Here is a 15,590-nt window from a genome sequence, read left to right on the forward strand (position 1 = left end):
AGATTTACAGTCGTATCAGGGCAATTACCCCTAGAGGGCAATTAACCTCCGGGTAAATACTGGTTAGTGATAAAGTAGAATAAAGATTAGTTTTAGGGTTAGGTTTTGGGTTAGAGTTTGGGTTAGGGTTAGGTTTAGGTTCAGGATATATGATTAGGATCCCAATTGCCTTAATACCCATTTACACTTGGTGGTCAGATGAGGGGTAAAGGGTATTTCCCAGGCTGTGTGGAACACTTCATGGAAGCCCACTTCTTTCACTTTCTTATGGAATCCATTATGTGATATAATATCATATGGATGGAAATATTGTTGACTGCTGGCCCGGACGACAGCACATACACCGGTCCAATGGACATTATAAACAACTATAAACCCAACAGAAAAACGAAGAGCAATCAAGAATTATTACAAACAGTAAAATTAGATACCACAGATATTAGACACGGAAATACACTACAAAAACATGCATGCTAAAAATGAAAGACTGACCTAATGACGGCGGTAAAGAAATCAAAGAAGAGACGGGGGACGGTAAGTGAGGACACGTGTGTCATAGAGAAGCAATAACGCAATGATGGTAAGAAACATAGAACCTAACATATTATTCTATTCTACTATACTGCCCTACTTTGGCAAAAGGAAGCAAGTGACATACCATCCGAATTTGAGTTATTGATGTTTTCATAATTCACATAATGAGCTCTTCTTCCAGGCCAAATTTCATGCAGAAACGCTCATCCTACTAAGAGATATGTTAGATAAGACATCATGATAGTCCTTTGACGTCAGTGTAAATGACAGACACATTTTGCTCTTTTACGAGAAATGTCACTTTTGTCACTTGCTTCCTTTTGCCAAAGTAGGGCAGTATAGTATTCTGTACAAGCTTGCACTTTTTTCGGGATGGGAGGGGGAGGCTGGAACGGGGGACGTTTAAGTTAAAGACGGTATGCCAGAGAGTGCATATGGACATCATGGGAGTTGGAAAAAAAAACCCGCTATATTTATTATATTTGTTCAACCACCGTCTTAGAACGAAGACATATTTTCATCACGACGGCTGGCATGGCTGCACTGGAGAATGGAGTTTATTTCACGAATGACTTTCACTGAGTACAATCATATTTATCATTACCGTATCTATACCAAGCGAATATGGCTTGTTAACAACGACTTGTGATGGAAGAAAAATGTTGAGCCAATCAATTCTTTGTTGATTTTGCTGATGAACAGATCGAAATCACAGTGAATTATGTCTCACTGAAATTGAAAATATTATGATGAACAAAAGAGTGGAAACGACAATCACGCGACAGCTGCATGTGGCAGATATGCAAATAAGCTGAAGTGATTATGTCGTCGACATACAAGTATTCCGGGTCTAGAGCAATTAACTCCTCTGCAATTACCCCGGGCCCTTCCACAGTTTTACCACACCATGTAACACAGTGTGCAACACAGTGTGACACACAGTGTCGAACACAGTGTTGAACACAATGTGTAACACAGTGTCGAACACATGTGTTTAATATGTGTTTAATATGTGATTTTGGGACGTGTGGTAACACTGTGTATTTACCACAGTGTGAAACACAGCGTCAGCACACTGTGCAACACATGGTCCAAAACACATATTAAAAACACTATGAATCAAACCACAGTCTCACACACTATGACCATAGGGTTATAACCACATAGTCCATTACACTGTGGTAGTCACCACATAACCCACCACACTATGGTATTTACCACATAGTCTACCACACTGCGGCAGTCACCACATAGTCCACCACACTATGGAATTCACCACATAGTCTACCACACTGTGGCAGTCACATAGTCACACATACCACATAGTCATCAGATGTATCAATATTTGTAATGCATGAAGGCACGGTTACTGACTAGATAACACTGTTATTGAATATGAAATTACCTTTTCATAACAAAATTTATGACATTGGTATAACATAACATTATTAGACAAATACTTCGAATTTAGAAGTATTCTATGAATTTTCTCAAATTTAGGTTGCTTTTTATAAATATTCATGAGTTATGCAAAGTTTGTACCACAGGAATACCACAGGAATACCACAGGAATACCACAGTGTTACCACAGGAATACCACAGGAATACCGCATGAAGTATCACATTCTGTATCTCAGCACTCCCACTTGAGTGTAACAACATTATGGACACAGGAGTGCACATATTTCAATATATACCACACTATGTGTTTAGTATGCCAAGTATGTGGAGATGATGCAGGTGAATGATCTGAAACCCACAAAGTGACAACACCGAGCACAGGGTTTACACATAGTTCAATATATACCACACTGTGGTAAGTCTGTGTGGATTATGTGGTAAATGAATGATCTGAAATTCCACAGTGTGACAACACTATCAACACAGGGTTTACACATAGTTAAAAATATGCCACACTGTGTCAAACAGGAATCACAGTGTGTTCAGTATGTGATCTATGTGGGGATTATGTGGTAAAACATTAAACTGATATACCAGGCTGTGGTAGCATTATGAACACAGGGTTTACACATAGTTCGATATATACCACACTGTGGTATTTGTGTGTCACTCTGTGTTCAGGATGCCAATAATGTGGTACACTATGTGATCTCAAATCTCACACCGTGACAACGCTGTGACCACATGGTTAGCACATTGTTTACACATAGTCAACTATGTGAACACACTGTCGTAACACTATACCACACTGTGGTATATGTGTGCAGCTCTGTGTTCGGTATGCCAATTATGTGGTACACTATGTGATCTCAAATACCACACTGTGACAACACTGTGACCACATGGTTAACACATTGTTTACACATAGTCAACTATGTGAACACACTGTGGTAACACTGTGTTTGTTCCATAAGGGAATTCCCCTTCCCCTAACCCTAATCCTAATCCTGAACCTAATCCTAACCCTAACCCTAACCCAAACTCTAACTCTGAACCTTACCCTAACCCTAAACATAATCCTAACCCTAAAATCTTCACTCTAAGCTTACCATTACCCAGTATTTAGCCGCTGGTAATTTGCCCCCCCCCCCCCCCCCGGGGGGGGGGGGAGGGGGGGGGAGGGGGGGGGTAATTTCCCTGATACGAAGCTTTCCATTGACTGGTCACACGTAATCACGTCTTCTCTATAAATGCTAGAAGTTCCCTTTGAATCGCATCAGAATTAAATCATAGTTAATCAAAGCACTAAATGATCGTAACACAGTACACTGAGTCTAATTATTTCATGGGGCCAGAGGGTTGTCGTTTCCAAGTCATTAGAGAATTAATGATATAATTTTGGCGATATTCTCTCGCACATGTGCCAAAAGTAAAGTTTCACGATACTGAAATCATCACCTGTCTATTTTGTTTGTCGCCGTTTTGTTGTTGCTACCAATAGAACTATAATTCTTGAGAAAGCAATAGAACTTAAACATGCCATAAATGCCATTGTCACATCCGATTTTGGTTAATCCTATACAGTTCATTTTCTGTACTATTTACTTATTTACTAATTAAGGTCTACACTTCAGTAAGAAATGTCATTTTCACTTTACACACACAATCTCGCAATTATTAAAAATCGGTAACAATCTCTTGAGATGGATGATTTCTTGTAAGTGGTTTTGAAAGATTTGAAATTACAGTTACGTCAGTGATATTCAAATACTATAGACATGACACATTATAAAGTCTGTAATTGGCTTCCAAGATAGTCATCGTCACAATAGAACGAGAAACTTAACATGTCATAACAACATAACGTAACTACATTAATTCCAACATTGACATTGATAACAACATAATACACCATTGCAGGACTAGCAGCACCTAGTTAGACAAATTGTTGTTGAATGATACTTGTGGTATTTTAAAAGTTTGCTATTAAAATCTAGGAATGAATGGCCTCTGCCATGTATACGGTATGTCCTATCAATTCAATTCAATGATTCAATTCAATTCAATTCAAATCAGCTTCAGAGTAGGCGTCTGAGTGATGTATAGATGATCCTTCTGAAAAAAAAAAATCCGGTACTTTTTAAAAATCTTTCAAGAGATACTATGAAACTTCCACACAAAATCTCGTGAGATAGACGTTCTTTAAGAATAAGTCATGGAGAGGGCGAGATAACAGCGTTTGATACGTGCCGCGGGTAGAATGACAAAGCAACGGTATTGACCTCTGGTCATATGATACAAGTGACCTCAATGGTTGGGGTCATGAAGACAGCATGGTCTTGCGTAGTCTACCATTGTGACTGGCAGCTATACGTCACAATGATCCTGCGACACTTACTGCTACTATGAAATATCTGCACGCCTAGCGAAATATACATTCTACCACAAACTTCCACCCAAACCCTAATCCTACAATGCTCATATCAAACTGAGCCTTAAACCCTTTCACAACCCTATAATCCTAACCCCTAAGTCCTTGGAGAAAATAAGACCGGAGCAACTATACTGTCGCAAGAGCAAACGTCGTGTCAACACAGTCATGAGAGGGGTTCATGTCCCGCGTGTAACTCTGAAAAAGCGACCAGAAAATAGAAGCCCCATAACATTTAATGATAATCATATACAATAGTGTTTGTGAAAGGGCTCTTTTCACAAAAAACATCAAGTATACTGTAACACTAAAACAGGCATCCCCCGCCAGCCCATCTTATTTCAGTTCATTTATTCATTCGTTCATGTTTTTATTTTCATTTCCAATCAATAGTTGTTGTACATAGGTAATACAAACGTCAAATGATAACATATCTTGTAACATTATAATACATCTTGTTTCATAAAGGACTTGATTAAAGCCAAGTAGACAGATTACACTGGCTATCTTTCTATGAAGAAATCATTGAATTTAATTTCATCAAAATATGAAGAAACTTATAGATGAGCGTGTAATTCTTAAAAGTCACATGTTTTATCTTAACATGAGTATCAATCATACCCGTATGACGTTATGATGATTACGGTTATCTCTTTACATCTCTCTTTCTGTATATAGGCCCTACACATGGTTTTTGATATGCTTTGACGGCTTTGAACCTTCCGCGATTCTTAAAACTATTGCTATTGAAACGCGGTCATTTTGAAATTCAAGATGGAGCCTGAAGACATGATTAAAGAAAAGTTGAATCATTTTTTTAAACTTTTTTTTTTTATTACCACCCCAATTTAGCGAAACCCCTTAAAAAGGCACGACAATTTCATTTGACTGTTCACTTAACTGTTGTCACTTGAGTTTATAAGAAGGATATAACATTCATCGCAAACAAAGGTGTTTTATAAAAAATAAAAAAAAAATATGTCTATTCTCTCGCAGGTATTGATCTGTAACGGGATGGCATTATTGCCTTAGAGGGAAAAGAAACTCAAATATATTACTATATCAGTATTGACTAAATGCAGAAACATCAGAATAACACAACAGAGAAGTTTGATGAAAAACGGACAATCTATTCAAAAGTTACAGTGAATTTCTAAAGTTTTGGTACAGCCATCGCTGGGTGGGAAGACTACAACAGTTTATGGTATTACACAATCATCTATGGACAACAACATGAAGAAGGACAGAAATTATAATTCAACATATCTATTTTTCGAGCATAATAAAAGAACACGCACAGTAATCGCTTTCAGAAAGCAGGGGAACAATCACCTTCAGCATGAATATGTTAGTAACAAGTAGACGGAATGAAAGTTGGTTCAATATAATGAGACACTTCAACTTCATTACTGCTTCTTAAAAGCTCACTTATTTTCCTAGTTTCTATATAGGACCTGAGTTATACAATCTTGTTATGAATCGTTGGCGAAACTGTTTTCTGCATATTAAATCATACCTAGTCTCCAAAATAACCGTCAAAATAACTTAACATATTAAATATGTTTTTTTTTTAAATATTACTAACACAGCACCTCTACTTTTACTAACTTTAGTCATTGAAAATGATATTACGAGCGATGAATATTTCTTTCGCATCAATTTGTATAAAGACAGTTATCGTTATTTGGCGCTTTCTTCTTCCATATGATGATGGTGATAATAATAATGATAATAATAATAATAATAATAATAATGATAATAATAATAATAGTATTAAATAATGATAATGATAATAATAATAATAATAATAATAATAATAATAATAATGATAATAATAATAATAGTATTAAATAATGATAATAATAATAATAATAATAATAATAATAATAATGATGATAATAATAATAGTATTAAATAATGATAATAATAATAATAATAATAATAATAATAATAATGATATAGTATTTTCCATAGCACATTTCTATACAGCTGATCAATGCGCTTTACATCCAAATTCAAAGTCAAAGGGAAAATAAAAACTTTTCAAATTCTTGTTAAATATTGAAACTGAGGGTGATAGACAGATAGACGAAGTTTCCTTGACAAGGAATTCCATGCCTTTGGCCCACAAAATAAAAAAACCACGTCCACCATCATTTCAATGAAATGTTGATATGATTTTATTTTAAAATGAGTAAAATGTGACATAATACTTATATTTCAAAAGTCGTTGCACTGCTTGATCTCTGTTTCTTGTGTGTCATTTCTTTGTTTTGTTGTTGATGTTGTTGTTTTCAACATAATCATGTAAACGAGGTCATCGAGTGTGAGGAACACTTATAGGCTATTACAGTAGAAAAAAAAAGATAAATGAAAGTTACATAACTTTCTCCAAATTTGAATAAACTTAATTCTCTCAGCGTGTTATGGACTCTGCGTTTGGGTTACATCAGCATTCAGCATATTCAGCATCCAGCATTCAGTTTTTTTTTTTGTTTTTTTTTTCATGAGACGAGTGATGCACCCAGCATAGTAAAAGAAACCTATATAAATGCGTAAAAATAATATGATAATGACAGATGAATAAAAAGCTGTTATTCCTCCACGGCTATTGTTACTCAGATAGAGAAATTTAACTTTCTTACTGTTTGTAACAAAAATGTATAATGATGATATCAATTTGATTTGAATACCGTTCGAGTAAATGCTCTCAAAATTACAAATGGCAACCAATACATCAAGGAGTTCATCGTATATACCAGAGTTTTGTGTATTAATGCATAAGATAATTAATGGGATGAGCCAGCCTTATCCCAGACAATTAGATTTAAGATTCATACCTTTTCATACACGTTATGCCATTAATGATTGTTCCTTGTTTATGAATACCCAAAACGGATTAACTGAAGAACTTTTTTCATTATCAAGCTTTAAACATGTGGAACAATTTGCCAATTAGAAATTCCATTCGACATGCGGAATCATTGTTTGTTTTCAAGAAAATCGTACAAGGTATTTAGCATGATTGACAGGTTATGAACGAATAGAGGTATGGTAAATATTTTAAATTGAATTGATTTGTGTGTATAATTTTTTCTCAATCAATTTTCTTATCAATAAGTCCATTATGACTTTCGTTATTTTTTCCTTTCATATTAAGGACTGATAGTGAAGTTCTAAGTACAAGTTGCAATTGTAATGATGTTTTTTTGCTTGTTTTTTTTTTTCGTATTTGAGTATCTGAGGTCGATTTGCATATAGTTGAAGGTTACTTCATTGTTTGTATTTTGTTTTGATGTTCATGACATTTTTATCTGTATAGGCCTACATAATACAGGAGCCGGGCCCTTTGGTATATAGAAAGGACTTATACCCTCTTAAAAGAATATTGAAATAAATGAATGAATGAATAAATAAATAAATAAATAAATAAATAAATAAATAAATAAATAAATAAATAAATAAATACATTATACTCCTTGAACAAACAACACGGAACAAATTTCAAATGAATGACATAGATGTGGATATATGATATATGTTGGGGGTTTTTTTATGTCGTCATTGAATTGGCAAATGCCGAAAAGTTATATATGATGAATCAATAGAGCAATACTTTCTCTTTTCATCAGTGAATACCAAGACAAGCTAGTATCTGAGAACATTCTGAATTATTCTTTCAATCAGGTCGAAGCAATGTTTTTTTTTTCTTTCAAATGCCAGAGTTCATGTTGTGACGATTTTCCACTGTGATTTGAATGTTACTTTTAGTTTCAGTTACGCCGAAAAAAAAAAGAAAACTGCGTGCAAACGTTAAGAGCAAAAGTAATTTTACTCTGCTTTAAATTTGTTTGTAGTATTTCCTCCGATTTTTTCTTCCAAGTTGTTAAGGTCTCCTTAGTTACAAATTATAAGCGATATTAGTATAGGGACGTTTTCACAGAGACTTATGTAAATTCCGTGAATTCAGTTAGATATACTCATGTATATTGAATGTTTCAGGAAAATGGCATATTTCACTTACAATAAGTCAAATTTTAAAAATGAAAAAAGGCAGCCTCCCCTACCCTTCCAAATAAGAATTCTCTTACATAAAGACGTATAGACTATTAAGATGTAGAACATTGTAAGTCTTTAAGTCGCCAGGAAGAAGAGTTTTATATATTTTTCCTTGTTTTCTTTTTTATTCTGTTGCTTGTTTGTCTGTTTGTTTATAAGTGTTAAGAGTAATCTCTCGGCTGGAAAACAGCAAGACTGTCATAAGATAAATTTATTTTGCACAAAACGAGGATGAATCCACTCTCATCGATTAACACGAAGGGAAGCTTATCATGAGGCACTGATGGATAATGGGAGCCGTCGCCTGGAAGGAGATAAGTCTGATATCGCAACCCATTACAAGATTCTGATTAAAGAGATAATCAATTTGCACACCAACATTTGATACCTATACTGAATTTAATTCAGTTTATCAATGATATAGGTCTCATTGATTCGCTGCTCAAAGAAAGAAGAAATCAGCCGTTGACATTACCCTCTTGTATACATGAGAGAAAAAATTATGTCTGTGTGTTTGTATAATGTGTACGGTTTGTTTGTACATGTGCGTGCGGATACGGTCAGTGTGCGTGCAGACCTCGGCTACAGTTTGTTATCCGAAGGTTCGTTATTTCGAATATGAAACAACATTCGTTTTTTCGAAGGTTCAAATGAAATAAGGTTTGTTATTCCGAAGTACCGTTAATCCGAAAACAAAATAAGGTTTGTAATTCCGACGGTTGTTATGGAGTACAAAATAATATTATGCATGCGTCTTGCAATTTTTGGATTAACGAGATCAGATAAACTATGAGCGATCATAATTATGGTCCTCTCTAATGTATAAATCAATAAAATGATGCAACCATGACAACTGGAAAATGTAATCTTTAAGGGACGTCAATAAAATAAATAAGTAAATAAATTTCATTTCATTAAAATAATACCCATAGGTTACCCTATACTGTATGAGCGAACGTGAAATGGGCGTTTAATTTTACGCAAGTTTCTGTTTTCTATTGGGATGCCCTAATGAAAATGCCTCCGTCAAATCAATTACCAACACACAATTCAATCAAATTGTTGTTAGTAATCACAACCGCAGCAGCTGCTTGTTGGTTGCTATACCAGGATGCAGATCATGTCATGTGCCAATGGAGGTGACAAAAGTGACAAGATTGTGCAGTGTCTATTGTGTACAATAAAAGCGTGAGCGTCTGCGCAATATCATAAGCAAGTTTGAAAAAATGTTAACTTTTCTTTATCATTGTCTTAATTTATTTCATTTCATTTCATTTCATTTTATTGTTTCTGTATGGTACAATATAATCAACTCTGATCACTAAACTTTCAGAAATAAACACATGATTCATAATAATTCATGGCTGATTTTGCTCATGACAGGTAATCAAATCATTGTGACAAAGAACGAAGACATAATGATAATAAACAAAAAGTCAAGGTACCATACAGGAGGATCCCCAGTAAGCCGAGCTTGATATTGGGGCCTCGTACACAGATGAATAGATAAACAGTTTCAACCAACTGTCGGTTTACTTAACTACAACAAGACAAACTAGTTTTACACAACAAAACATACACGGACATGTACGCAGGTGATGCTAAGAAAGAAAAACAAAGAAGAAGGGGACAGCGATAATGAAAGATGGTGAGAATGAGAAATTCGATTTGCATAAAATTATGTTCTATCGGTGCCACATTTTATGAGAGGTTGATTCTTTTTTGAACTCTGATACACATCATCTTATATCAAAAGCATAGGGATCAGTTTTCATGTCCGACGCAATGTATGCAGATAAGGCTTACTGCTGTTAACTATATTCAACTATATATAAGAGTAAGCGGAAAGACGGACTAGCTCGTTAAAGAGTAGCAATCGAACTCCTGAGGTCTTAGGGAAATCCGCCATTATCCCGACCTCTCTAACCGGAACAAGTGTGGCCGCTGTCCGTAAACCGAGACCCAAGAGGATACACGTAGCGGCCCAAATCGCTGGTATGTGCTCCGTCATCAACAATAACATCCGGTTACTCGATCTTTACTAACCGGCAATAGAGGTATATACAGATGTATTGTTTTACATGCTTCATGAACGAAAAGAAAAAGGATAAGTAGATGCATAATGAAGGAGAGAGAGAGAGAGAGAGAAAGAGAAGAACATTATTATCATCCTCGTCAATCTAAATGATATCTTTTAGATCAGTGCAAACAGAATTGGGTCAAGCTATTCATTGCAACCCCATTGTATATAATTCAGAACAAAGCAAAACAAAACAAAGATAAAAACACATAGAAGAAAAATAATTGGTAAGTAGTTATTATGTAATATAATAAATTTGGAAACTTATATTATTTATAGTGCCAGGGTTAAGTTTTGATAATCATGATTTTTCACTTTGTTGTGTAATTATGATTGGGTACAGCCGTAAAAAAAAATATATACATATATATATTTCATCGTAGATTTTGCATTGTGAGCAATATTTAGCACAGTTTTGGATGCAAGGCACGACTTGAAAATCACGAAGATAGATTATTCATCCGATGTTGGCAGTATAATAAATCATTCCTTCTTTGTTTATGCATTGACACCCTTATACGGAATATTTATGAAATTCAATCAATAAAACGTTGAATCTACGGGAATTCGGTTATTTCAAGATTTTTCATTCTTTCAGTATTATTCATTTTCTTTATTCCGTAATACAGTGTAGTAGGTTCACATTCAGTGAAAAGATAAGATACTAGAGACGATTCGATTGTACTATATATATATACAAAAATAAATAAAAAAAACCAGGAAAGGTAAAATTTGAAAAGTGAAATGTCAGGGAATAAATGTCAAAGGTATAGAAACAGCAAAGTTAACAAAAATTTGAAATACTAAAAGTAATATTGTCAACTTGTTGCATTTACCATCAGACCCAAAAGTGTATACGTGTGATATAGAATTATAATATAGTTATATATATATATATATATATAGAGAGAGAGAGAGAGAGAGAGAGAGAGAGAGGGGAGGGAGAGAGGTCAATAAATTATGTTAACTTTGTTTTGAAAGATGTGAGCTCAAATGAATGGCACGGTACACACATGTAATAATCAAATGTTAGTGAACAATTATTTCTAAGGGTATAGGCTACGTCGTCCGTAATTTGGCAAAACAATGTATCTGCGTTTTGGTACTTTCGAGATATTCGCGATTTTAGAGTTTGAAGCCACAAAGTACTAGAATTGTTCCCATTTCTCTCCAGTCGAATAATTTTCGAAGATACTTTTTTTTAATTTTTAAATATGGCTTATATCATTCTTCTAGTATCTAGTTAAAATTTAAGTCAAAAAGAGATTTTTTTTTTTTTTTTGTTCAAAATATCAAAGACTTCTTGTGGATACGTTGTTTTGCCTAATCACCCAAACTTCGGATAACGTGCGTGGTTAGGCAAAACAACGCAAGTTGTTCTGCGCACCTGTGTCGTGGTACCGACAAAGGTCCTTCTTCAAATCCACTACAAATCTGCGATATTGTTCCAAACCCTTGAATATTGTGCTGGAATTGAATGGTGTGTAATGATTTGTAAAGTGTGTGCGGTTTTTTTTACAGTTTTTATAACATTAAATGTAATTGCAATTCAATCTAATTCAACGGATTTCAAATGATTCAAATAGAATTCACTAGCTGAAAGAGAAGAGAGAAGAGGAAAGGATTAAATTTATTGCAGCCTACATGCATGTTTGATTGTCAGGAAGACAGACAGTAAAATACTCCAAAGGATGTTCTTGTTCATTAAAGGAAACCAAAACCCAAAGAACAGTGTGGATTGAATGAAAGCAGCAACATTAATAGAACACATCAGTGAAAGTTTGAGGAAAATCGGATATAAAGGGGATGCGAAAGTTATAAAAAATAATCTTTAAAATTTTGGTGTTGGAACCACTGGATCAGGCGACTACTACAGAGTATGACGTCATTTGTGGACATCAATATTAAGAAAATAAAAGGAGAATAAAAAAAAAACATTTTTCATGAAAATTATTCCATCAACTTGATATTGACACAAGGGTATATTGACAATTCCCCTATTTTCTGAAAGCAGTTAGTCAAGTGTTCTTTCATTACGCTAGGAAAGTCAAAGTATGCTGAATTGTCCTTATATTTCCTTTACGTAGAGATTGTTGTCCACACATTACATAAGGCTAAAAACGAGGTCCAAGTGAGAAGAAACATTCGTAAAAGTCTTTGTTGTCAATGCACTGTCAACGAGACTTTGATGGCGCTGTTTCGCTGTAATACAGTCAATCCCACAATGCACCGTACCATCGCTCACCACTTCCTTTTCCAACTTTGATCGTATTCGTGGGGTACACATGTAAGTGAAGTGTCACAATAAATCTCACCTTTTGTCGAAATTTAGAGATCCATCTTCATATTATGTCTGTAAGAATGAGAAGCTCATACATTAATATTACTACTTATTTCTTTATTTTACAGCGAGGACGTCCGTGAACCATGTCTGACGCGGAAGGGTGAGTGTTATTTATTTCATTTTACATGGTGATAAATGAGTCTCGAATCTCGCAACGTAAAGTGTGTAATGGTACTGTGACGTTGTGTGTGTGTGTGTGTGTGTGTGTGTGTGCTTCATAGCTGCATGACGAGCGAGTGCCAGATACTTAGTATGTCTCGTGAGCTCAGAATGCATGTGCGTAGATCCGAAAGTCCACTAACACTGTGGAGGTCTAACGTTACGCCTTGTGCTTCACGACTTCACCCACGTGTTGCTGTTGAGTGTTGTTGCAATTATGGATATCTCGGTAGGTTTCGTTGTAACGTTAGATCTATCTGATTGCCCAAAATGAAGGGCTTATGCCAGGAGAGTAATAAATTTTACCAACAGTTGGGGCGCGGCACGTCTCTGCTGGCTGTGGGACGAAATGAGCCCCGAAATGATGAGAGTCTTGATTCTATGGTGTCTTCAAGAAGACATATTGAAAACACTCAACAGCGTCATATTACTGGCCTGCAACGAACATAGACTACATCATGTATGATTAAGACATTGCTTACAAACAAGAACTAGGAAGTTTTTTACACTTTTACAAGTGTTTGATAATCTCTTTTGGTTGAAATGATGCTCTTCAATCTCAAGCTCTGTAAATTTACCCAGCACTGCAGAAGCAATCAGCACGGTACGAATACTAAAGTTCTGTGCACACGCATGCAGTAGTAAGGGTCGATCATTTGATCTAAATCGTTATATGTAACCTGGTTTAGATATCTCAGTGGCTTTTTCTGTAGGAGCCTAGTGTCTTTGAGAAGCTAAAATTTGTTTCTCCCTTTTCTTTGGCTAGGTCTTGTGGTAGCAGCTGTAATGTTAGATACGAAATAACTAGGGCTAGCTTCTATCACAAAGTGATTGAGCTGCCTGTGCGTGTGTGTGTGTGCTGCCCCCTGGCCCTAGATCTATATCTTTCTCTTTCTTTTCTTTTCTCCTTTCATTTTCAGGTATTTCTATAAATTTACCTGTTGTTTTCCTATTTATTTCTTTGTGAGTTTGATAAAATGAGCAAAAAATATTTTCAGTTTATATTTTCTTGTTACAATGGGGTTTGCTTGTAACATACCAGTAGTACACATATGTTTTTTGTGTGACGGTGACACTTGACTGCTGCCCTGTGATGAAATGAAGGTTCCCTCTCCTGACACATTAGGATGAGGAGAACACCCTCAAACATCGAACCCAATTACTTCATTACTGAGGGCTCAGAAAACAAATTAATGTCCCTATTTTGTGGGTAAAATTAAACACCAGGCATACATAGTTGCTAACTAGAAGGATATTGTTCTATTCTTGTCCAAGATCATTTTTGTTGTATTTTTTTTTCTTCGGCATCTTTTTTTTTTCTTCTTTTTTTCAGGGGGGGGGGGCATTTCAAATGAAAATTTCTTGCTTTGTTTTCAATTTATTTACACATTGTTTATAGACCACAATTATCCTTGTCAGTTTCAGGTAGCACCGTTGCATGAGTTGCTCTCATTACATTCTCCCCCTTCTCCTACAGAGATGACACCCCTGCAGCGCCCTCTGTGGCCGTTGGTGGTGCAATGGATGTCAACACTGCCCTCCAGGAAGTGCTGAAGACTGCCCTCATCCATGATGGTCTGGCCCGTGGACTGCATGAGGCGACCAAGGCCCTGGACAAGCGCCAGGCCCACCTGTGCGTCCTCTCCAACAACTGCGACGAACCGGCTTACAAGGATCTTGTCCAGGCCCTCTGTGCAGAGCATAACATCAACATCTTGAAGGTACATTCGGACTTTGACTTCACCTACTCCTGTACTACTGGTATACAACTGGAGGTATACAATGTAATGCAGAAGCATGACTCCCTGAATACAATCTGTTGTCTTCCCACACGACAGTAATTCTGACCTCCCAATGCTGTTCATGTCTGAAAGTGATCTACCATGAGGTTATTTGCAGGTGTAAGCAAAGAAATGGCTCTCCGGAAAGCAGTTCTGAGAGTGGTTTCATATTTTATTTGAAGCTGAAAATTATCTACATTTCTAATCCTTACTTCATAGAAGATGAGTACCGGTAATCTCAAGGAGCAATAAAACATTGATTTCATCATGTGTGACCTGAAAGTTTGGATGGCATGTGAGATAGGGTTTTGCGTGCTTCTAACAAGATGAAAATTACTATAAGAAAAGTGTAATGTAAGTTCAGTTACTACATTATTCTTTTTGATGGTTAACATGGTTGCATGGCTCATATTAAATTTGATTATTGCATGATATCTCATTTGACACAGTAGTGAGCCTGGTATTTCAACAGACTTATGTAGTAAGACAGGATTACAAAAGTACTGCTTTGATTTCATGATTTTGATGACCTTAATATTTGGTGTACCTTTTGATGTTGCTGGATCCTGATTTTTTTTAAATATGTTTTCTTTCTTTTTGGTGATTAATCTTGTGTTCCATGAATGTATCTGCCCAGTGAGGATAGTAAGGTTCCCTCTCCTGACCTTTTGGATGAGGAGGAAACCCTCAAACATCGAACCCAAACATTTAAACTTCTGAGGGCAGCTACATTTTGATACAGACAATGAAAAAGAGGGCATTTCCATGTCTAAGTATGAAACACAAACTGCATTGATTAGA

At 35.7% G+C, this 15,590-nt stretch overlaps 1 protein-coding gene across 2 annotated transcripts in view; it reads left to right on the forward strand.

The window, feature by feature from the left end:
- Positions 1 to 15,590, forward strand: part of LOC140234513 (small ribosomal subunit protein eS12-like) — a 124,642-nt gene that overhangs the window by 107,685 nt on the left and 1,367 nt on the right. Inside the window, exons 1-3 of one of the 2 annotated variants that reach the window (XM_072314554.1) lie at positions 12,717 to 12,792; positions 12,915 to 12,949; positions 14,486 to 14,729. In XM_072314554.1, the coding sequence (XP_072170655.1) occupies positions 12,933 to 12,949; positions 14,486 to 14,729 (261 nt within the window). In that variant the 5' untranslated portion in view covers positions 12,717 to 12,792; positions 12,915 to 12,932. Of the gene's footprint in view, positions 1 to 12,716; positions 12,793 to 12,914; positions 12,950 to 14,485; positions 14,730 to 15,590 lie in introns of those variants that run through there. The other variant, XM_072314555.1, reaches the window with a different exon arrangement.

Source organism: Diadema setosum, chromosome 10, assembly GCF_964275005.1.
Source record: "Diadema setosum chromosome 10, eeDiaSeto1, whole genome shotgun sequence".
NCBI classification, from domain to species: domain Eukaryota; kingdom Metazoa; phylum Echinodermata; class Echinoidea; order Diadematoida; family Diadematidae; genus Diadema; species Diadema setosum.